The sequence below is a fragment of the Rissa tridactyla genome, chromosome 8 (genome assembly GCF_028500815.1).
Source record: "Rissa tridactyla isolate bRisTri1 chromosome 8, bRisTri1.patW.cur.20221130, whole genome shotgun sequence".
Taxonomy (NCBI): domain Eukaryota; kingdom Metazoa; phylum Chordata; class Aves; order Charadriiformes; family Laridae; genus Rissa; species Rissa tridactyla.
The window spans coordinates 49,264,326-49,289,547 of record NC_071473.1 but is presented as its reverse complement, the minus strand read 5'-3'; the positions used below and the strand labels follow the sequence as shown (position 1 = coordinate 49,289,547).

Here is a 25,222-nt window from a genome sequence, read left to right as displayed (position 1 = left end):
ATCTTTCTCCTCTTTCAGAATTGGTGGAAATTGGCCAACAGTTAGTTGCTGAGGGGGGAACATGGGGAAAGAGCACAGTCTGCAGGATCTTCGTGGGTTAATGCTCAAGGATGCTCTCATCAGCCTGGTTTTCTGTCTGGATATGAAACCCAGAGTTTGAACAAAACCCTTAATCTAAAAATCCTGTGGTTAGAGTCTGTTATTACTAGCAGGGATACATTCTTTTAGGGGAAAAAAAAATAAAATTGTTTTAACTGTCCTTTGTCAGGCAAGTTGCAATCAGAAAAAGTGCTTTTACATCCCTGCTGCTGTTGAACAACTACAACTTTGTTCACAGAACTGTTGATGATAAGAGAGGAAATACGTTCACTCTGCTTTTCAGCTGTGTTCGCTTGGGAGTGGTGCGTTGCATAGTATTACAGATGTGCAAACTAGGAATAAACAAGAGGCATGAATTGAAAATTGAATCACAGAGGGCCTGGTATCTTATAAAGAGCAACTGTAAAGGTGTTCCTGCCCCATAAAGCCTCTAGAACTGAGATAAAAGTTAAGTGAGGTTAAGTGAAGTGACGGACGCCTTGTGGAGGGCACTGGGAGGATATTGGGGTTTATTAGAAAAAGGAAGAATAAATTCTGGGCCTTTAAACTAGATTCGGATACCTATTAGGCTTTTGAGTCAGGGATTTGGCCTTCAGAGAGATATTTTGGGAACTTAAAAGTCACATTTAGATAATCCAGTCCCTGTTCCTAGCCAGTACAAGATTTGTTTCTTTCAGTATGTATTTATTTCCTCCAGTCTAATTATACATATCCCCAGTGACTGCTTTTTTTTTTATGAATTCCCTCTATAAATGTTCATATTCTAAACCAGTCTCCCTGGGTTCTCTGCTTTTAATTTGCTGCAGGGATGAATTCTGAATCCTTACTTGCAGCTCAGGGTAAGCAATGTGAGTAATGGAAAGGAAAAAGACATTTTGCAAAATGAGGAACCATGTTGGTTTGATGCAGTTAAGTTTAAAACTTAGTGTTAGGGTATTTCTGTCATGACTGGATAAAATTGAAACCTCCTTTTCCCCCCTTGCCTTTCTTCCCGGGAGAAGAGGAGCAGGAATGACTTGCTTTGACCAAGCTTCCCTTTGGAAAGCCCCGTGGTCGCACAGGCGCCGACTTCCACCCTGGAGTTTCTGACATATCTGTCCAGCTGCAGATGTGAGAGAGGAAAAGCAGGTACCAAAGGCAAATCAAGCAAGAGTCAAAAGAAAAGCAGTCTCTTTGGTGTCACTCTCTGCATCCAGGCAGGGGAGATGATGAAAGGCTCCGTGTACGCTTCAGTAGCCTTCTCTTTTCTTGTTCCAGGTATCGGTTTGCCCCCTGAGGAGCAGAGGCGCAGGGATGCTGTGACTACTTACTCTTGTTTGTTTATGTTCATTTTGAAGAGACATGTGAGCAGAGCTGCCTGGGCTGCTCACGGCAAAGGAAATGGATCTCGGGGGAACAATTAATTTTGCTTGGCTATTTCTGAGCCAGGTGAAACCGTAAAATGAACCTGTGTTCTCTCCATTGTCTAAATGGAATGTATTTATTTATTTTACATTTTAATGCACCACTGACAATTTATGGTGTGAGCCTCAATGAATTTTTAATAGAGAATTGATAGAAGAAAGGTGTATAACGTGGGAGATTAATAGAAAAGGTTATCAGACTTGAAAAAGAAAAAGGAAGGAAAAGACAGAGAGCTGATATTTTAATTAACTGCTCCCTGCCTGTGTTGTGATCCCAGAGACATGACGATTGAGTGCCAGAAGGCGAATCTGGTTGGAAATAAAGCGATTCCAGTCTTGCATTAGAGGTGAGAAATGAGACAGTGCTTCAGTATTCTCGAGTTGAATAATCTGGGTTGCTGTACGTAACACAAAGCAGAGTTTAATGGAATTAAGACAGTCTGCAGAACCGTGACCCAATGTGTTGGAGGGTAATAGTAATAAAAAATAATAAAAAATAGAATATAGTATATCAAATATAAATGATAAAAAGCAGAAATAGTTAAAAAAAGAAATAGTAGAAGTAAATATAATAATCGTAGAAAGGTTTGAGCTTCCCCTCTCTTAATCCTGCTCCTTTAAGAGATTAGATGGTTTAGGTTCAAACAAAGGACCAAATGCATTTGTGTCCTGCGGATTGATCTGGCACGGGACTGTTGGACCTTTGGGTGGGCGTGTGGACAGGGATGACACTTTTCGATTAGGCCACTGCTGATGGGTGGTTGTGCCCAACTTAATTTTGCAGAGAGGAGCTGAACTCGGGGAACACATTAACACCTTCCAAATGACGCCCCGGGACTGTCAGTAATGCTTTTCTCTCCCCCTTTTGTGAATCCTGGCAATCTATTAATTGTGCTGCCGAAGAGCAGCGTCAGGGGAACAAAGCAATCAGTGCCACCATCTGCTGTGAGCAGGTTGGCCATGTTGAAGGGAATGCCTGTTACGCTCCTTTCTGTGGCTGAACCCCTCGCTCGCGCTTGCGTCCACATGTCCCGGAAATAACAGTGAGCAGAGTGTTAGACTGATAGAAAAAGGGGAGGCTCATTTTGAGGTGGAAAAGTAGTTGTGTTGCTCTCTGAATCTCTAGAAAATGAGTCATAGGACAGTTTTCCTATGGAAAACAAGACATTAGGACACTGAGAGCGCTAGTATAAAAACTAAAGATATTTTTAGAATTAAGTTTCTTATATCTCCAGTATTATGCTTGTCCCTGCTTTCTGGATAGAGATGCAGTTGTTTCATTTGTAGGTGTCCCCTGACAGCAGATACCAACATTTTACCCAGTCAGCTTCACAGCGAGCCGGGGACTGCTCAGACTTTGCTTATGCATGCATATCCCATCTGTATCTGGTCAGAGTTTCTGACCATTAAATACATCAGATTAATTAAATCAAACTGACATTAAATAAATCAGAAGTGATGCTCGATAGCCAGTTCCACAAATTTGGGTTTTCTAACTGGAGATGATCAGGAGAAGGTCTGTTTGCTGTAACGCATGTGCAACATCTTTGGAAGATCAGGCTGTATGACTGGTCTCTTGTGAAACTCTTTGTCTATATGGGGTTGTTTGGTTTTTTTTCCCTATATTAGTTCATAATATCTGGTTTTGAATGACTGAAGAGAAAATTGTCTTTTTTTTTTTTTTTTTTTTGAGTCTGGCTCATTTAGCAACAGAAGGGGAGTGAATGTATATTCTCTTTATGAAAAGTGTGTCCTGAGAGATTGTACAGCTGCTTAGTGATGCTTTGCAGTGTTTTCCTGCTGGATGCTTGCTCAAGGAAGCTGCATGTTTTGTGTATTAGAAAATGAGTGCTTGATTTCTGCCATGTGGACCTCTCCAGCACCTCACGCAGAAACGCCTCTTGTTCCCTACGTATGCATGTGACTTGTATTTAATATGGTTCCCTGCCTGACAGCAACTCACATAACAAAAAAAGAAAGGGGGAAAAAAAAATCAAACCCTGGAGGCTTATTTGTTGTGTTTAATGCTTTGAAAATGTTTGCTGGGAGAAATATTGATGTGGCAATGATGTGTGCACATGGCTTGTATCAGGGAATAGCTCTCAAGCTCAAACCTCACGGTGAGGGCAGCTGAGCAGTGGAACAGATTGCCCAGGGAGGTTGTGCTGTCTCCATCTTGGGGGTTTTTAAAACCAGACTGGAAAAAACGCAGAGTTACCTGCTCTGACCTCGGAGCAGGAGGTTGGACTTGATGACCTGAGGTCCTTCGCTACCTGAATTTTCCTGTGATCCAATTAGGTTGTGAGCAACTTTGCAGAGGGAAGAAAGAAATCTTCTCCCCACCACCACTTCCTATGTAAATTGATTGCTAACAAAGGTAGATACCAGTTAGCTGTAGAGTCTTGTGCTTCAAGGGTGGTAACACTGAGAGTGATCTCATGACTCTCACAGCATTGCTGTTCGGTCCGGTTTCTAGCAGAAAAGCCACTGAAGTCACCATTGCAAAAGCACTGAGTGACTGGTGATCGCACTGGCGCCGAAGGGGCCAGATATCTGTAGATTACTTCCTGCTGCAGTGGAAAAATGCTGATTTGTATCACAGGGCACCGGTTGTGCTGCGCCACTGGCACAGAGGAATAAACCAATTAATTGCTCGAGTTCATGTCTTGCATCTTTTTCAAACCCTAGATTAATGCAGGCAAAGCAAATTGTGCAGAGTGGTTGACATTTAATGAAATGATTTTCAGTGTTTGGAGGAGTGCTTTATGATCATCTACTATGGTGACAGATACACTAAAAAGCCATGAATACATTGCATAGATAAAAACATTATTACTTACAGTACTCCAAAGGTGAGACTTGTTTGTCTTGCCTGTCTGTAAATCATGCAGCACACTTTCAGTTCCGTGTGGGTAGCAGCTTTTTGGAGTAAAAGCCTTAGAAAATTATTTTGAAAAAGAACATCCCTGGTTTTCTAATCCTGGAAAAAACATAAAAGACTGAACCCATGTTAAATAATGGAGGGATAAGAGTTCTAGCGGAAACACCCATCTTTTGGTATCTGTTTGACTCTGTCATGAAGAAGCAATGTTGAATGTGAAGTGAATCCTCTCCGTACAGGACAATCAGTGTCATCCTTATTGGGACTGGATGCGATGGAGGTCTTCTCTACTGCTTTTATTCGTGCTGAGTACTTTTTTTTTTTTTTCTTGCAGCAAAGAAAACTTGTGCCGAGTCGGATTTCACTTGTGACAATGGCCACTGCATCCCAGCCCGGTGGAAATGTGATGGCGAAGAAGAATGTCCTGATGGGTCAGACGAATCCGAAGCAGCATGCAGTGAGTAATAGAGAAAACTGGTATTTTTCAAATGTCTTGTCTTATCAAAGCGTAGAGAAATTGGAGATGGTGTTCCCAACACTTGCAGGGTGATCTGTCAACTTTTGCTTCTGCTAGAACAGAAATTAAAGACACAAAAGATTCAGGTCATTCGAATCAGACAGTTTCCAAACTTCCAAATGTACCAGTTTTCCAGACTGTGATACAGGCAGTGCTATCTAGTGTGTATTTCTGTCTGTAACAGAATTGAAAACGTCTCTAGCTGTGTTAGAGTTTATCTACTCGTAGGGCTCATGAGCAGCAGCCGTGCACAAAGATTCTCACCCACCCGGGATCAGGCCTTTGGGAGCTCAGGTTTGCAGTGCTTTGCATGGTAGCGCATTGGGATTTATCACCACTGCAGACAGCAACTCTTTCATTACAGAGGAACTTTGCAATGTTAGAGCACCGCTCAATTGGTTTTTTTATTATTATTTTTTCCTCCAAGAACAAATGAAGAAAAAAGCAGATGAAAGATGAGCAGTGTAAGATAACTAAAGCTGGGAGTAAGTATGACAGATGTTAACTGCAGGTAACACTTTTTAAAAACCAATTGGTTCAGTAAGTGATTTTCACGTAGCACGTTTTATCTTGTTCTTTTGACTCTCTGAGGAGGTCCATTCATGCTCCATTGTTCTAGAACTGTGAAAGGTTGTCTGATGTTGAGTTGAAGGGGAAGCCAGGGATATTTTAATGAAAATGCTAACTAATATGTGGTCTTTTATTTGTGTGCTTACGTATGTCTGCAGATTTATTCTTGCACAGACCAAGAAACTAGTACAAACCATTCTATTGAATTTCCAGTCATGTACTTCACAAATATATTCCCAGGAGCCAGAAACAGTGTTGGAGGAAATATTTGATAAGATTTCAGCAGAATGGGGCACATAGAGGACTTCAAAATTAACCATACTTTTATTTTTAAGCCTAGTACCCGTCCTACTTTCTCCCTAATTAAGAAAGATGAATGCGCTTCTCTTGCATAAAATGAATGGAATCATTTGTGCAGCCATATACAGACTACAGAAAAAATTATTTCCAAAACTACATTAACATATTTATGTACTGTATGTGTCGGTCTTTTGCCCTGCATTCCCCCTTAGTCAAAAGCTATCTTATTAATGCTGCTTCTGCTACCTGATTGTCTGGAGGCGGGGGGTGTGAATAACTAAGCAGCTGCATTCCCTGCAGTCTCTGTAAATCTCTTGTCAGAGGCCATGGCATGGACTGTGTATAGGCCATGCACAGCTAAGATCCCTGGCAATGTCTCTTAATCACCTTCCATTCCTTTTCTAGCCATATCACCTTCCACTTTTCCCCCCACTTATTTCATCCTCTGGGGAAATCGGCCTTAAAACTTAAGTATCGCAAAAAAGACTTGACCTGAGCCTCTGATTGTTACAGTACGGGACTGCTGTCCTGAGAATAAAGTAATTTGTTCAGCTTTGTGTGATACTTTTTTTTTTTTTTATTGCTTGAAACCGTCTAAGGTTCTGCATTTCTCAAAAAAATAGATTGCCCTTGAAATATCTTCCTGCTGCTAATGGGAGTCAGCCAGCGTCACATCGGTGCAGGAAGAAATTTGTTCCCATTCTGTAGAACATGCCTAACAGACGAATCGGGAATTCCTAGTGAAAGCAGCAGTACCTGTATGGATCAATTCTTCATTTTTTTTTTTTTTTTTTTTAAAATACAAGGGCTTTAAAAGCAGCTCAAAGACTATGGCAATTACCATGCCGTATTTTATTTGTTTGTAGCTGCCTCGAGCAGATTTACCATGCGTTGCCTTAGCATAAGACTTGTAGGTTTTGTTATGAGTTTTAGCCAAAATGGATCAGTTTTTGTGTGGTGGATGCATGAACTTGTGTCTCGACTTTCACAGGATACTTGATACAAGCCTATGTCTGACTTGTGGCTAGCACACAGGAGAAGCCAATGTTTCTGTCTGTACAAGTTAAAAACTTGCCTTTGATTCTTACAAATGTCTGCAACCAGAATTTTGGAACTTTACTTGTTTTATAGGATTATTCAGATCTGAAGTTCACACTTAATCAGATGAAGATCAAGTAGTTTTAATCTTACGACTGTTGATAGCTATAGGCTTTAATTTGCACGGTAAGGACATTCTTTCCAGATGTTTTGTATCCTTGTCAAAGTATGTGTCATCTCAAAGGCTGATCGGATCTGCTCGGTGAGGAAACAGAATCAATCTGGTAATGCATAAGTACAGTGCTGGCTGGGGGGTTAATTCACGTGTGTTCACAGGTCTTCCTACCACCGCCGGTCAAGACGGCAGTGAGTTATAAACCTGGTGGACTATTAAACAAAAAACTGGAATGCTGGGCTTTGCTTTCAATTAGCACCCTTAATGTAAAAGGCCTAGCTCTTTGTGTGTGTAAATGCTCTTTAAGGGCAAAGAAGAGGCTGTAAAAACAGACAGAAAATGTAGCGAGAGGCAAAATGTATAGATGGACATTCCTGAATGGTCTCTCCCTCTGGTCCCATTTTCTTTCTCCCTGATGAAAGCAAGGCTGAGCTTTCTCCCTGTGGCTGAGGAACGACCGCAGGCCCCTGTGCCTGTCTCATTCTCCTGTTTAGAAATGCAGCACAGCCCTTTGGAGGAGCCGGCACTGCAGTTTCCCTTGGGAAGGGGCAGGTTGGGAAATGGAGATTTCTCACCTCTGGCAAGATCAGACTGCTTTATAAAATCAATTGCTTTCAGACAGGCCACATAATTGCCAGCACCTCTGCCAGGATCTAGGGTTATTCCTCGATTAATGCAACATTGGGATATTGTCCATAGTCCATTTGAGCTAGGGAGGTTAAGAGCATTGCTAATGCTGACTGTTGCATTTTAGGAGTACTTCCAGTTTAGAATGTGATGAAAACAAGGCTGTTCCTCTCAATGTCTAGCCACCTGCTAAATGGCTTTTTATTTTCTGAATGCTTTTGTGGTGTGTTTTAAAATACATTTTGTGCTCTCTGATTGGTAGTTTGGGATGTTGTGTCCCCATCTCTCATGCTCGGTTAAAGGTAACAGATTGTGGTGTGGATTTTCTTGTTTTGGTTGGTTTTTTTTTTATTTTAATAACAGTAATGCAAAAACAAAAGAGTACTTTGCTTTTTCTGTTTCCCAGTAAGATGGCATCACAGCTGGCCTGACTTGTGTCAGACCTGTGATGTCTAGGGCCTTTACTGCTATCTATGCAACTATTACTAAATTATTTAAAACTGCATTTTCTTCAAGCCACTGAATGTAGCTGGGAGCAGCAGGTGTAAGAATGTCTTTTTGAGTCCCATTGAATTCTCAATTGATGAGATATATAGGAATAGGGTTTGGGGGCTAGTAGAAGGTCAATTATTTTCTGGCATTGACTGATTTGGGAGAAGATGGCTACCTAAGCCTTTGTTTTGAAGTGGGTCATTATGAATAAGAAACTGCTTATATTTCTTCATTATTCTTCGAGCTGGAGCCTTAACCTAAACATAGTCTCACATCCATAGGTTTGTCCGAGTGAATTATTCATGTAACATATGAGTGTCGCTACTAAACCTCAGTGTTCTGCCATCTGTCAGTTTTTCAGTGCTATTATCTGTCTGCTGAATTTATTTTGTCTCATTTAATTTATATTAAGATTTCAAAGAAAAGCGTCCCCCTTTTCTGTAAGCTGATCTGTTCAGGGGCATCCTGCGGGCCAGATCTGTTCTCTCTGAAGTCATCATCAGAAATACTGTCAGTTTTGGGGAGAGATGTGTTTTATTATATTTGTTGTTTCTGTGTGGAAGCAGAATGAGTTCCTAAATCAAGAGAAGCAAAACCATGTGAACTCAGAAATTATTGCTATCCGCAAGGGGGAAAAGGGACCAAATTCACAATTTAAGAAGTTGTGTTGTTTGAGGCTGGGGGAGGGAGGAGAGGGAGGAGGAATTTAATATTGAAGAGAACAAAGTTATTTTGAGAAACATACCTAAAAAATGAAAAGAAATGGGATGGTGGGTGAGAGGTAACAAAGAAACATCATTTTCCTGTGCTGCAGCGATGTTCCTGGTGGGGAAGGGGAAGAGTTAGCACTTGGGCATGCCAAATTCTGGCCTCATCTTCCTTGACCGAAGCCTGTTTAGATTCAGCAATTGCCTGAACTAGGCCTCTGTTTAGGAAGGGCTGGCTATTGGTACATAAAACAATAGAATAAAACAATAGAACCACTTTGGCCTTGCAGGATACATGCCAAGGAAATAGCCAGGAGAGAAGCAGGCGTGTCCTCCTGTTTGGTATCAGCCATTGCTGCTTCTCCCTACCTGCCGTGAGGGAGAGCCTACACTGGGTGCAGAACTGCCATTGCTGGAAGGAGCTCTGCAATGATAATGGATTTCATCTCCGTTGTGCCAGCTTGTTAGTATGCAAGGAGCTCCCCACAAGTCGTTAAAAAGGATAGCAGAGTATCTGGAAGTAGTGGGAGCAGAGTTAGTGCCTCTGTGAGCCCAACGCCTGCGACTCCCACACACCTCACCAGCAGCTGTTTTGAGATACAGAAAATATTTTTGACCCCAGAGTAGGCTCAAACACTGAGGATTTTATAATTGCTTGCTGGAAGGCTGTACAGCAACACGCCTCTGCCAAGTGCAAGGACATCTCTGGTAGCCTACATGTACTCTCTCATCGAAAAGCCCACCCTGGCCGGAGCCCTGGACTTATTTTTCATTGCTCTCGTTAAAAGCAACCCAGTGTGGCCCGATGATCCCCCTAGAGCAGTAGTGCAGCCACTGCTGATATGCACAGGCGTTTGCTTATGCATATGGAAAGATTCCTCACTATTTTCTTATCCAGTTTCTTGAAGCTGAGAGAGAGGGGGAAGGGAAGTCATTTTTCTTACTGAGCTAACAGAGACCTCCAGCACAATGAATGTTACCCACCTAATGCTGTTCCAGCACAGGTACGGAATCATTCTGCTTTTATACAAGGAAGACATTTTAAATTTCCCTCTGAAGTATTTTGATTATTTAACCAGTGACTTAAACAAAAAAAATCTCTAGAGAAAAATAAAAACAAGTGCTTACAAACAGTAACAGCACTGATGGGAACACAAATTAAAGGGGTAGAGCAAGTGAAAATCTAAGCTGGCAACTCTTGCCTTAGGACATTGTATATATAATGAGATCGAGGAATGCAGGCAGCATAAACTCACCACTTACTACTTTATCAGATATGTGACATTCTCCTAGTTAAGAGCAGAAATTATTATACAGAAAGGTACAGTAGGGTGTTATGAGGAAGAAAAAGAGAAGGAGAGACCTGAATTCATATTGCATTTAATAGGGGAATGATTTAATAGGGCAGGTTTAATAAGCAGCAGTCCTGGAAACAGATTTTAAATGGAAATGGAACATAAAATCAAACCCTGAATGTTGGTTTGAAATACAGTACCGGTTCATGCATTTTTTTGTTTTGAAGTACATGTCACGAGTCGTTCAGGGAGATGTATCCAAACTTGACAGTTATATTTTTAATGGGTATTTTCCATGGTCCTAGGCACTCTGTGGGCTGCTGCTGTGTATGCTGATCTGTCACAGTGGTGATCAGTTCTGTCCTCGTTTTCTGTTCAGTTGCCCAAATGCAAAATTCTGTAGTTGTTGGTAGTGCTGATAGCATTGCTCACCCCCAAACGCACAGTCCTCTCCAGCTCTCCATTCACCCCAATAGATATTATATCTTTATTATTCTCCATTGATTCAGATCCCATGCATGACTGAGTGAGTTTGGTGACATTACTGCGCTTTTGTGGATAGAGACTTAATAAATTGTTCCCTGCCCTTGGAGAATTTATCCTGGAGAAGGGTGAACTGTCTCAGGGCATCGCATACACTGGGCCATTGAACTTCAAGTGGCAAAATAAAAAAAACTAGGCCAAATCAGCCAGGCACAGCCAGATACCAGGTTTTAGGACTTGGGGCAGTAACAGAGAGGATTTTTTTATTTTCTTCCTTATTTTTTTCCCCCGAACATTAAAAGCAGATTTGTTTGTATATAGGTGATAAGGTGGGGGGGATTGTAAATGCAGTGGAACATGTAAATTAAAGACCATTGTACTGGATTAACTTGTTACAGATCATTTGGGGAATTAATTGAGTAAGATGATGTTAGTGTTAGGTGTACAGGCGTGCATTTTAACAACAGTCCCGCTACATTAACTGGCTATTGACAGCATAAAATACAGCAGCTTCAATAGTCTTGTCACTGTCCCCCTGCAATCGTCCCCCTGTCACCATCTCCCATGGGCTGTTGGGAGCATTGCTGAATTACTGCAGCTGAGGACCATATCCCAGGTTTCTACCACATCTGTAAAGCAAATAAAGGACAAGGTGCAGGATGTGGAAACACCTCTAGAGCTGCAGGATTCTCCCAGCGCGACACAAAAGAGGCAGTCTCATTTTCCAGATGCCTAGACCAGTTTGTAGGGCTAATGATGAAAGCTTTGATTTGTCAAGGTGATCAAATTTATTGGGACAGAATAGAATGAAAAAAACCCCGTGACCATCTCTCCATGAAGTCACAGAATAATTTAAGATAGGAGGGACCTCTGGGGGTCATCTAGTCCAATGCCCTGCTCAAAGTGGACGCCTGTCTTTTTGATCACCTTTATTAATGGAAAAAAAAAAATCCCTATATATCACCACAACTTCCTTTGTTGTAGGAAGTGACTGTCACCTCCCATCCTATCATTGTGCACCTCCGAGAACAGTCTGGCTCCATCTTCTTTAGTCCCTCCCATTTTGTAGTTGAAGGCAGCAATAAAATCTTCTTTTAGTCTTCTCTTCTGATGGCTGAAAAAGTGCTGTTTCCTCAACCTCTCCTTGTATGTAGTCTCTCGTTGCACATTTTTTTGTCAGATAATTGGAAATTGCACAATCCTACAACCAGGATACAGCTTTTGCATCATTCACTCACCTCTCAAAGTTTTACCGCATCCAAAATATAACATAAAAATCAATTCATTGTTATGTCTTTAGTATGCTACTTAGCTTCCAGGACTACTTAGCAGAGGGTTCCAGACTCTCAAAAACTCCATGGAAGTGTTTAACAATACACTAGAGATGGGCAAGACTTGTTGAGGCCTTTCAGCAGGCTAGTAGTTCCCTACGAATCATGACTCATAGTCCAGTGCAGATTTTTAAAAGTCCTCCTTATCCAAAGTGTATATAACTCTTCAGACTCTCACAAATGTCCCTTTACTCCTGATTTAATCATCCTATCTCAGCCAGTGTATACTTGCTTCCCAAGCACCTCTGATTCCTTAACCACTGGAACTGCTTCGAATGCCTCCCAGGTGTGTCCTTATTGAGCAACCCCAAGTTGACCTCAATATCCCAAAGGACACAAAACCGTAGGTAGTAACACAAGAAGCCTTTGATAGGGTAAGGAACCAAATCCAGTTTTTCCTGCATCCTGTTCCTTTTCTTGAAGCGTGTAATTATCCTTTTACATCAAAGGGAAGTCAGCGAAGTCAAAGCCTAGCTGTTTATCCCGAGTAGTGGGATAACTTTATCTGTGGCTCGTGGGCAGTGAATTACATCTCCTTTTTGATGAGTACATGGCTGTGGTGGTCTCAGCATTTTACTTACCTAGAGATGTAAATGAATTTAGTGTACATAGTGATTGTGCTCCAATTCTACCAGAGCTAAAGTTTTAGTACTTGTTGAAAGCAAAATGTGTTTTTCCTTTAAGGGAAGTTGGTTAGAGCTTGCATCTCAGAAATGACCTCTTCAGAGAGCTGAGTCCAATAGGAAGACCAATAGAAAATACCTATGGAGTCTTTTCTGATGTTTTTATTTTCTTTTCTTAAGCAGTGTTTACCTTGCAAGAAAGTCACTTTTTCATGTAGCACTGCAAGCTTTGACATTTGCAGTGTTCTGTACCTTAGATCGACTTTGAGCTTTTGCTCATTGACTGCTACTAAGATTTAAACGCTGGCATTTAAATATTTTTCCTGTTGGTCTAATGCATTCATGCAGTTCATAAACAAGAATGGTCGTAAAAGAGTTTGATGCTGCCTTTTTATGGCTATAATTAATCTTGCAGTTACTTCAATAGGAGAGAATAGCAGGAAAATGAAAGTTGAGCATGTGAAGCTTTTGTATGTGTAATTATTTAACAGTCCATAACTATTGAACTAGTAAAAACTTAAGAGGTTTTCAGAAATCTCAGACAGCTTTTCCATTGCCTAGTGCTTTCATTTTTTCTGTTCTCTTACTGCTTGCTTTCTGAAATGCAGGTTACCTGATTTATATATTTATATTTTTCCTTGTTTATTGGTGGGAGGGAGGGATCACGGTTGGTTTACTTACTATGGCTGAGGTGAAAAGAAAATAATTTCTAGGAATCGAAGGCAAAACATAATTTGAAATGTTTTGCTAACTGAATGAAGCAGTGTTGCACTGCAAGAGCACAGAAGGCAAATCTTTTCTCCTTTCTTAAATAGGTGTATTACGATGTGAGGAAAATAAGTGAATATCAAGTTATATTATTTTAACACTTCTCATGTCTACAGAGCTGCTGTGTTTTAGTATCATAATGAATTGTATGTTGAAGCTGTGCCTAGTTCTACGACCTTTTCCTTGATAGATACTTCTCCTTTCTTTCTCCATTTCTGCAGTTGTAGCATCGTGTTTTCATTCAGGACAAGCTCCCACTGAAATAATTTGCAGTTTTAATAAGGGTCTCGTGATACTCCATCCTGCTTCCTTGAGGATTAGGATCGTGATTAAGACTGGTTTAATATGCAGTCTCTGCATGCTTTGGTAGATAATTTATGTAATTTAAACCTTGCACTGGAGATCTTTAATTCTCTGAAATGCTCTCAGTCAGATTGTGCTCTGGGGTGAGGCACGGCGCGGTCGGCGCGTGTGAGGGTAGTTGGATCTTCACCCTGTGCGTTTGTGGGATGCAATGAGCTTCCGTAGCTGCCAAGAGCCTTAATCGGGGCTTTGCTTTAGCAATAGCTTCAAGCCTCCTTTCTAGGGACGCTGTATTCAGTGACTACATTTGAAGTGACAGATTTCAACTCGCCCATTCCATCTTGTGTTTTAATATGTTTAAACACATTAAGAATCCTTTGCATTAAAATACAAAGGACTTAGCTCAGTAGCTTTGTTAGACCGCGTATGCTTATACGTTCCCATATGAATGGACTCATGCCAGTTATTGCACCATTTTTTTGGCTTATACTGACAGGGTAGTCATCTTCCCATGTCATTTGAGTTCTCTAAGTGTACTGTTGTACGAGAGTCAAGTTATTGTATGAAGACTGTGAATTCTCTGTTTTGGCATAGAGCTTGCAAACACTAGTCATTTTAGCACAAACGTAACTGTGCTTCCCTCCCCCCTTTTTTTTTTCTGTACAGGGAGAAGCATGTCTAGCATGTTTGACAATCAGCGATTTCATTTCTAGCCATTGTGTATGCATTTATATTATACATGCGTATTTAGAAACGCACATATGCAGAGACACAAAAAAATGATGGTATGCTGTTCAAGCATTTCAGCAGGTATATCGGCTCTGTATGGAATGTGAATGAGGAATAGCGAATAACGTACTGAATTCTGCTAGAATTTGTATGTTTCTGCTTCAGTTCCTGCCTCTAGCCGTGCTGCAACTGTCAAACTTGGAGCTGAGTTGTGTGAACCAGCAGGGTTATTTGTAATGAAGTAAAGGTGTAGGTGGTGGGGGAAAGACTTTTCTTCTCCGCCACAGGTCTACACACCACTATTCTTGTGCAACAGCCTAAATGCATTCAATTAAAATTGCCATCTGAGCTGCCGGTTCCATCCTATGAAAAACAGGTGGGGTTTCTTTGCACATATATAAAAGATGAAATGCTCGCTCCCAGATAAGCAACACAATTACTTAATAGCAGCAGAGCCTTTTCAGACTTACTTTCTTTTGCACATATAAGAGTGAGGATATATTAGAAATTATTAAGTCTGTGCTCATCTACTCAATACTTTTTTGCCCTGAGTTCTTCAGGTTCTGTTGGTCCCTTTGAGCAGCAGTTCATTTGTTTGTACCTTTAACACCTCAGATCAGTTGTCACCTGAGTGTGAAAAGGCAGCATGTTCATTTGGGATGAGCTCGGATCTTGATGCAGCAATTGCCTCTTTGTGGCCATGCAGATGTTACCAGCAATGGTGCAGGATGGCTTCCTTCCAGCTGCTGTGGCTGATGGAGTTCGCGTTACGTGGAGGATGACGCTGCACTCAATTTTTCCTTTAGGTATGAATTTTTAAAAAGCCCTGGCTGCTGTTTGGTATACTCAGTTCTTTGATGGAACAGTGAGGAGATACCACAATGGCAGATACAAGGGGAAGTACCAATGGTGCAACATACTTAGGCAAGCTTTTTGTTTGAATTGAAAAAAGGTGCAGACCCCAAGTAACAGGAAAAAGTATTTTATGATGAATTCTGGCAGTTTCCTGGAGACCTGTATAATTTTTCTTTCTATAATTTTTATCACTCATCTTGGCAGGTTTCATTAGGCAGGTTTGCTCATCTAGGGACCTTTTGTGGCTTTATTCTCCCTATTGATACGAAGCACTTTTGCGACCGTAATCTCTTTTACAAATGGGTATGGTCTCAATGCTGCTCGACTCCTTTATCCTTTGTGTAATTTTGTCCCCCTAGCATTCTGTGGGGCTTTTTCCTCCCTTGTTTTGATTAGAATCAGGGTAATCTCTGTGAAAGAGAGAAAGAAAAAGAGCCTGGGAAGAGGGAAAATGAAAGAGCAGCTGCTGATGCAGAGGCTCAGAGAGCCCCACGGGTGCGTGCCGGACTCTTAGCCACAGTTGAGAGACTTCTGAAGAGGCTGTGTTTTCATCGCCGTTTGTAACCAGCGGGCTCTCGATGAAGCCCAGCATGCGGTCTGTGAGCATTCCTTCTTCCCAGCGCTCGGGGTACAGAATTGCTTCTTGATTAGCCGGAGAAAGAAAGGGAAGGAGGCAGTGTGTACACGTGCACTTGTACGTGAGCCCCCCAGTCTCATTTATACTCTTGAGCATCTGGAGAAGCGGCGCTGCCTCTGCTGGACCCGATCTTCCCTGAAATATTGGTGCTTATGTGGCTGTTCCTGGGCTGGCACCGACTGCAGAGCGCCCTCTCCGCTGACAAAGCCGAGGTGTTCTGGAAAAGGTGGCAACTAGTCAATTAGTAGCCTGACATGGTAGATAATTCCAGTTATGGCCTCCTCCCTGTCTCTAACCTCTCTGACCATGTGTTTAATGATATTTCAAAGCAGGAACTGAATAGTTGCTCTGCTTATCCGGTACCTGTAAGTGCAACTACTGATGTTTCACTTTTAAAAGTATTTGATTGCTGGCGTGTTTTGGAAACAGCATGTTAATCAAATAGGTTGCTTCAGCTGAAAATGACTGGGAGGAAATAAGATAAAATGCTATTGGTAAAGTTTTCTAATCTTCTAGATTTATCAGAGTGCACCAAGCTTTTATATAGTTTACGTAAAATGAAAAAACCCACCCTGTAATAATAGATTTAATTAAATTAATCTGTGAGGAAAAAAATTGAAGTGGGCTTTGGAAGAGGTAATTCAAATCTCTCAACCAGTCAGATACGATGTTTTGTTTTTTACAAAGGAAAAACATGTTTAAGTTTCTCATTGGGCTTTTGATTATTTTAATCAATGGTTTCTTCCCAGCTTGCACAATATGTTCATTTATAAGAAACGGCAATACTGTGGAAGATCACAATAGAACAATCTATGTTTTTTCTCATAATTAAAGTTCCATTCTGTTTCCATAATTACCTAACTGCTTATCTGATGTTAAACACAGAGAAACAGTTCCTGATCCATTATATTCAGTCCAGACCACAAACTAAACTGCTTTTAAGGGATTAAAGAAACATTGTCAACCTTAAAATTACATTTTTAAATCCTTCTTGCACTTAACTACTCTACTACAAGCCCCTTTTAAATTGTACTTCTATACGATAACCACCAAGCACTTTACAAACTGTGATTAAACTTGGTGGTTATTTCAGTGCTGGGAGGTGTGTGAGGTGCTTCGGAAAAGCAGATCAAACATGGGTCCTGTAATAGCATTCGCCATTTCCTTTATAATTAAGTAATTGTGTTTGCAGCAGAGCATTGCTGAAGCCGGGGGGCTTCTGCCCAGGCCTCTGCAGCTGCCTTCTAGGGAGAGACCTTATGGCTGTGCTGGAGCTACTCCCATGGGTAGAGTGGGTCTTATATCAGAACAGACTCAAGTAAAGCAAGAAGACTAATGAAACAGAGGAATAGCAGGAGGAGCATAACGAAGATTATAGTAATAAGGTCATCTGAGGCCAAGCATGACTTGACTGTTACCCTTATATATACACGTAGATATACAATAGAAGCAGAGATACATAATTCCATTAACAAGATTATTATAGGTTTGGCAAAAGTAGCCTCTGAGAGTGGATATGAGGAAGAGAAACAGCATGAGCAAGAGGTGGGAGAGGACACGCTGTGCAAAGGGCAGGGTGAGCAGCAGTTACGGTAGGAGGGAGAAAGGGAAGGGGTGTGAGAAACAGGAGTCTGGTGCCAGTGGTGGAGCAGCTGCTTCTGCTTTCCACACTGAAGTAGCGATAGCAAATTAAGATATTGGTACATGTTTCTCCGGAGACAAAGTAGCTGAGATGGAAGTCTGGCAGTCAAGAAACCTGGGAGTTTTTTGGCTCTGCTGCTGCCTGGTGGTGGGACCATAGAATCATATCATAGAATCATTTAGGTTGGAAAAGACCCTTGGGATCATTGAGTCCATCCATCAACTCCACTCTACAAAGTTCTCCCTTACACCATATCCCTTAACACCACATCTAAACAAAGTCTTAAAACACATCCAGGGATGCTGACTCCACCACCTCCCTGGGCAGCCTATTCCAGTGTCTAACCACTCTTTTGGTGAAGAGTTTTTTCCTAATGTCCAGCCTAAACCTACCCTGCTGCAGCTTGAACCCATTCCCTCTTGTTCTGTCACTAATTACCTGTGAGAAGAGACCAGCACCAACCTCTCTACAACTACTTGAAAGGACATTGTAGAGAGTGATGAGGTCTCCCCTCAGCCTCCTCTTCCTCAAACTAAACAGTCCCAGCTCCTTCAATCGCTCCTCATCAGATTTATTTGCCAGGCCCTTCACCAGCTTCGTTGCCCTCCTCTGCACTCGCTCCAGCACCTCGATATCTCTGTCATATTGAGGTGCCCAAAACTGGACACGATACTCAAGGTGTGGCCTCACCAGTGCTGAGTACAGGGGAACAGTCACCTCCCTACTTCTGCTGGTCACACTATTTCTAATACAAGCCAGGATGGCATTGACCCTCTTGGCCACCTGGGCACGCTGCTGGCTCATGTTCAGCCGCTTGTCGATTAGAACCCCCAGGTCCTTTTCTGCCGGGCAGCTCTCCAGCCACACTTCCCCAAGCCTGTAGCGCTGCATGGGGTTGTTGTGGCCCAAGTGCAGGACCCAGCACTTGGCCTTGTTGAAGCACATTCCATTAGCATTGGCCCATTGGTCCAATCTATCCAAGTCTCTCTGTAGAGCCTCCGTATCCTCATGTAGATCAACACTCCCGCTTAGCTTCGTGTCACCTGCAAACTTGCTGATGGTACACTCTATGTCCTTTATCAAGGTCATCAATAAAGATGTTAAACAGAAATGGTCCCAACACTGAGCCCTGAGGGACACCACTTGTGACCAGCCGCCACCGTAGGTGAGTGAATTAGTTAAAAGTGTCAGCATCTGCAAAAACAGTGGGGTGATTTTGTCAAAGCTGCTTGCAGGGGTACTGCTGTATCTTTCTAGGTGGTTGGAGTAAGTCTGTTGATTATATTCCTCTTTGATAGGCACCAGCTGATAACAGGGCTATGAATTGTAGTTGGATATTACCACGGGATTAGAAGTTCTTAATCATGATACTCTTCTTGGTCTAATTTCTTGCCAGGTATTTTTTATTAACTGAGTAAAAGTTGAAGACATGGGGACATTTTAAGTTGAATGTTGCTCTTTCTCAATCCTTTACTTAAATTTTTTTCCACACCTCTTTAGTAAGATATTTTCTTAAGTTACCATTTTCTAAGAAGTGAAGGCAAGGAGTCAAGCCGCAATGTTTAGAATTGCACAAGGAAATCTCTACAGGCTCTGGGCTGAAACTTTTGAAAAAGATTACCAATTTTTAAATGCACCTATTTTGGGTGCTTGACAGTGTAGGCAGTTTCTTCTAAGCTGAATGCCCTAAATTAATGGCTTTGAAGAAGCAATTTCTTTTGCAGACTTTACTTTTCTAGTGCTAGTGGGAAGGGGGGCATCTGGCCATGTCCATGCTTTAATATCATGTGCACATGCATCAGTAGTTTAGTGAGGGCAGTGAGGTGCACAGGCTCTGACAAAAACTGATCATAAGCAACTTCTTCAAAATCATCTGTGTGAAAGTTTAAAATAAAAAAAAAAGGGGGGGGAGTTTTGAATCTGTGTAGCCTTCAGGCACAGAGCATCCCTTCCATATGTGCTCTCAGATTTTGCATCTTGCTGTTATGCTGTAGCTGGACTTTATTTTCCTGAAATTTAAAGGTCACTATTGCAACTTCCAGCTGCTGTTGGACTGGGAGCATGGAGTTTTGGGGTTTCTAGAAGTCAGCCCATCATTGCAGAATAGCAGTATGACATTGCCTCGGTACCAGTCACACTCCATTGTTCAGTGTGTTTTGACCTATTCCTTGTTACTTTTCATGAGTCAGTAATCTTGGTTGTGAAGGTTTAAGGAGAAATATTTAAGCAGTATTGTATGTCAGGATTATGGAGAAAAAGCAGAATTTTGATTGTTCTTCTTTTTCCTTCCTTTCATTGCCAGACTCTGCTGGTGCAAACATTACACGTTGTTCTATTTGAAATGCAGAATTATCCTTTTAAACGATACTTGCAATGAAAAACAGAATCTAAACTGTTGGTGGCCTCCAATTGCTAGTGGCCTGAACTCTGAGCACAGTTTGAGTCCTAGTATGAAGGAGTTTCTGTTTATCTTATAGTGGCCATTGCACTGTGCTTATGCATACCAACTTCTATACACGCGTATGTCGAAGTTCCGCATTACAGTTTCTTTCCACGGATGAGTGAGCAAGGAATTTCCATGTGTGTGGCTGTTTTCTTTATGAGATGGGAGCCCATGATATTTTCATCCTATGGTATAAAATACTGGTTTTAAAGGTTGGCTTCAGGACCGTCAGGAGACAGTCTGTAATGTGACTGCATTTAGTAACATAAATCAAAGTCCTTTTCTTTTGGCATATATCTAAGAAGCTATGAGGATTTAGTCATGGTGATTTCTCAATACCAGGGAAACGACCACTGTGAAAACATTTCAAAGGGAAATAGCTTGAAGCTATAGAATGATGTTTAGAAAAGGCCAATTGAAAATAAATAAAAAAAGTAATCCCTGTTATACAGAATAAATGGAGGAGACATCTCTAAAACTGTGTAAAAGAAATAAAAAAGTGTCTGGGATTAGGGTTCCTGAGAAAAGTGTGTTCAATGATTATGTAAAATCAGGAACTTCATAGTTGTGGGATCAGTTCTTACCTTTTCATAGCCTAACAACAATTCTGCATATTCTTCTCCTTCACTTGGATTTTTTTTTTCATTCATCTCCTGTGGTTCTGGCTTGGAAGAAGCAGGTTTTTTCCAAAGAGTGTAAAGCAGCTGCCACTGGGAGCTGTTGTGTAACATATGTCCCAGAAGGAGTGAATACATCCCTCTCTGCTCATCAAATATTATGAGAACTAGGGCTGATGTTTCTGGCTTTCAAGACACATTTTCTCTCCTACTGAGTCAAAGGAAAAATTTTGATAGTTCAAACCTGCACATGTGCTGACTTAGTTCCACTGTACTGTAATTACTTCACCACTTTCCCAAACCCCAGGGATATTTAGAGATCAAACCTGACTGGATCAAGAAAATGGAGAGGTTTGAGAGGAGGAGAAGAAGGAGGAACTGCAGCATGCAGTCCTCCAGCGTGATGATTCAATGCACAGTTATGGTAACCATGGGTAAGACATGCCAATACATGGATGCACGAGTGTGTCTTCTAAGAAACATTTGCTATGCCTGGAGCTCCTGCACATCGTGTAGTGTGTAGGTGCTGTCAGCTAAAACCATATTATGAACTGGACCTAGACAGCAGAGAGATTGGACAGAGCAAGTCAGGTTGTTCTGTTGATTAAAAGTCAACAAGAGCGTGTTATATCGTCGTCTTGAATATGATCACAGAATTTGCAGTCAATTTTCTCCATACCCTGGTTCCTTAAAACTAGGAACTATTTCAAAATAGTGCTGCAATCTGGATGCTGGGGCAATTTGTAGGCTCATTTTAGTCTTTTGGAGGGCCTCGTGGTGTTACCTTTATTGAAAAGGCTGAGGTAATCAATGAATACACTTAAACATTGTTACAAGCACACTTCTCCGCTCATAGTCAATCAGGATATCGGGGTTGTTTCGAACAGTAAGAAATGGGTATTTGATTTTGCTGATTTCACGTGGTTACTCTTGTTTGGTTTGTTTTGTGGGGCTTTTTTTAACCCGACAGGATGAAGACTTCTTTATGCATTCAGACACTTTTCATACTTCCAGTTGCTTTTTAGGGGAAATGTAAGAGACTCTTCCATTTACGTTTTGAATGTTACATTGGTTCAGCTCAGCCTTTGTTATTAACTCCAGCCTGGGATCATCAGAAGTGTGTGGTGCTGCAGGACTAGACTGTAATTGTGACACGGATCAAAATCTCTGCCATGCTATCCTTCCCCTCTTCTGAAAGCAGATTAGCAGACTGGCATCTGTTTTCCTCAGGGAAGATAGCACAGATGCCCACACTGCAGAGAAGCCGACTCACAGCGGCATAGCTGACCTTTCTGCAAGGCGTAGAATGATTAATGGAAGGTGCACGTGTGCTTGCCAGCCATCCCATGTCCCTGATGTTAGACAGGGATGGTGGCTTCTTGCTACTCATGGCTTAGTGTGAAGCGGGGCTTGGGCAGGTGCTTTGACTCTTACAGCAAAGCTCTTACAGTCTGCTAGACCCTTTCCCATTGACCTCCATGTGTCTTCTCTCCTGCTGTTGGCAGGTGGAAAAACCTACATAAAGACAGTTCTGTCTCATTGTCAGAGGTGTTTTGGAAAGGTCAGGCACTGCGAGTGCAAGTTATTTAAAGTTCTGACATCAGACTCCCTCAAGTCTTAGGTGGCTGCATAAGAAATTATAGCTGACCTGCATAGGAAATGAGGTGTACTTTCAACTTGAAAGTCATAAAAATTACCTTATCTAGACCAAATGCAATCGTACTATACAGGTGACAAAACCTTGTTTCGGAGATCTATTTTAACTCTTTTAGTTACAGAACGAAGTCTTCCTACCGAAAAAGTTAAAAAGCCATGTACCAGCCCTTAAGAACTAGTGCGTTCTACTGTATTTCTGTGAGCTTTCCCTGCCCTTGCTATGTGGGTCAGATTCTGGCAAATAAAAAACAACAAACCAGTCACTGGGTTAGCAAATAGCTTCCGATGCACCAGAACTAGTGAAGTTTGATTTTTCTCTCACCCCCCTCCCTATTCGTTTATGTCCTGGCTTGGTTGACCTTTTGGTGCGTAAGAGGGTAAGAATTCCAATTAAAAGCTTTCCTCAGTTCCCTCCTGCGTGGATTATTTGTCTTCCAATATCGGTTGAGTTTATATGGCAGCCTTTCGTTCTGTCAGGGTATTCTGCCCAGTCAGGTGTTTTCACTGACCTTATAGGAACTGTCCTTGAGACCTCTTATCTTTTTATTTTATCTTTTATTTTCTTTGATTTGGCCACTGCACTTAGAATTTGTGAGGGCAGATAAATAGATTGGGGTTTTTTATTTATATACGGAACCTTTGTTTCCATAGGAAATCAGTGTAAGAACCTATAATATTGAAAGTTGAAGCAATTACAGTCTAGGTACACGGGGTAGTTAGATAATAAAGACATTGAATAAGTAAGGAAAGACAGAAGTATGAATGAAAAGTTTATGGCCAGACATATTATGGATTGTAAGGAATTCTTTAGCTGGATGAAAAGCAAATCCATATATAGTGTGATACTGGTCAATGAGAGTGAAACAGTAAGCCGCAGTGGCAAAAAATGAGAAAATACTAAGAATATTTCTAACATCTGTTCAGAAAGAGGAGGAAAATGACACATTTGCAAATTTAACAACATGCTATAGCATTAACAACAAACAATAGCTACTAAACAGCAGCTATTTAAGTTTTGTGTTTTTAAAACAGAAGTACTGGCAAACTTATTGAAAAGAAACCAGCCAGCGAGTTTTCTGATCTGTATTTTGATTTTTATTTTTTTAAAAAACTTTTATTACTATTTTTTTTAACAGATGTTGGAACATTGGTGGAAGTTTCAGTAAGTTAGTACAAGCTGGTATTTTCATGGTAGTTGAAAAGGTTAAACAGAGCCCTGCACAGAACCTGCTGTAGGAGGTCGGCAGTCCAAGACTTGAGTTCCCAACTGCTGCAGCAATACACAGTGCAGCTCCACGAGCTGTATGTGCTGATCATGCTGTTATTAGCATGATCTCTATCTAGAGTATAGACAAAACTATAGAAAGGCTGATAATGGAATATAATACATCAAGATTAAAAAAGAAAATAAATTAAAATTGTGTCAATGTGTTAGGGAAAACAGGAGTTGTCTCACTTTCACTTTGTTGATTGAATCGTCGCCTTGTTAATAGCATACTGTGGGTGTTAATGAGCTACTGTGTGTATTTTGTGATACATGATTTGACTTAAGCGTAAAGGTTATAAAAATGTAGTTTACAAAATTATTAGAAGCCATGTTAAACAAATTGAATAGGTGACTGAGGTGGTAAGAGACATGGGTAGCTGCTATAAATTAGAAAGGTTATTAGACAAGGGGTTGTGAACAATCTTACAAGGCACACATGATTATAGAGTTGGAAAATACGCCTTACTAGAAGGGTATTTGATTTATTGGAGAGGGTTGAGAGTTGCCTTTATCAATTTACACCTGTCAGAGAAGAGGTTTCATCACACAGTTGTTTCTTTAGCTTAGCAAGAAACAGCATAATTTGATCCAGCAAACAAAATCCGAAACTAGATAAGAGAACTAGAGATAAGGACTAAAAATAGAGATAAGATACAGCTCTTAACAGAAGTGGTAAATAAACAAATGGACTCACTTGTTCAGAAATGTTTACTGATTGAAGTCTTTACATCAAAATAGATACCTGTCTTAAAGATATGCTGTCATTTAAATGGGATGTTGATGCAGAAATGACAGCCTTTTGCTGTGCAAACATTCAGCTGATTTAATGGTCCTGTAGCTTTTAAATATGGGAAGTTGTCTCAGCCGGTGCAAGCAGATGTTGGTGAACCTGCACAGTTTATAGGTAAAGACATTTGGCCCAGCTGCTGCAAGCTGCAGTGAGCTCCGACACCAGGAGGTACTCCATCCGGGATCTAGTTGGGTATCCAGATGACGGGGAAGGAATTTTCAGGGCAAAAATAGCCTTGTTTGGCTAAGGGAAAATAGTTTGTTCATGGGTAGGGGAGCGCCACTCACCTTCCTCCTCCCCAGCCATGGATCATCATTTGTAGATCTCCAAAGACAGTCGTAGTAATCAAGAAACCTTTTTTCTGTTCTGTGATCCTTGGAGATATGTCTTTCCTCAACAAATGGAAACCAGGAGAAACCTCTTGAGAGGAGGGGACATGTCATGTGTATGGAAAACATAGTTGGTGAGATTTTGCACAGTTTATTAGTGTACTGCCTGATAGGCAGATTGGTGGCACAGTTTTCATGGAGTTAATTATTTTTCACTGAGGAGAAGTTATCTGATATATATGTATGTATACTGTCTTATGTCTATACTAATATATCGATATATACTTTTTTTCATCTCTGATCTGCACAGGATATCCCCAGAGATAACAAGACACTGTATTTGAGGTAGAAGGCGGCGTTTTCTGCCATTGGCAGGTTTTGCTGCCGTGACCTGCTTGAAGTAGGCTTGCTGCCTCTCAGGATTGGGCCCGCAGGGAAGCTGACAGTCACAGTTAGAGCAGGCTCTCTTGTCTGAACAAACTCTGGCTCATTTTCTTCTGATCAAAAGTACTTAGTGAAAGGTGCAGCTTGGAATCTCTAAAGCATCTCGTTATAGGTTATATTTAGAAGTGGGAAGAATATATTATTAATTACAAGGATGCTCTAAAGCAGAGAAGCTGTTTAATCCATGCCCTTGATGAACAG

General features: G+C 41.2%; 1 protein-coding gene across 2 annotated transcripts in view; it reads left to right on the top strand.

Moving 5' to 3' along the window:
* The window catches only part of LRP8 (LDL receptor related protein 8), a 189,385-nt gene that overhangs the window by 107,459 nt on the left and 56,704 nt on the right, over positions 1 to 25,222 (top strand). For both annotated transcript variants that reach the window (XM_054211318.1, XM_054211317.1), the window contains exon 3: positions 4,718 to 4,840. In XM_054211318.1, coding sequence (XP_054067293.1) covers positions 4,718 to 4,840 — 123 coding nt within the window. The remainder of the gene's footprint in view (positions 1 to 4,717; positions 4,841 to 25,222) is intronic.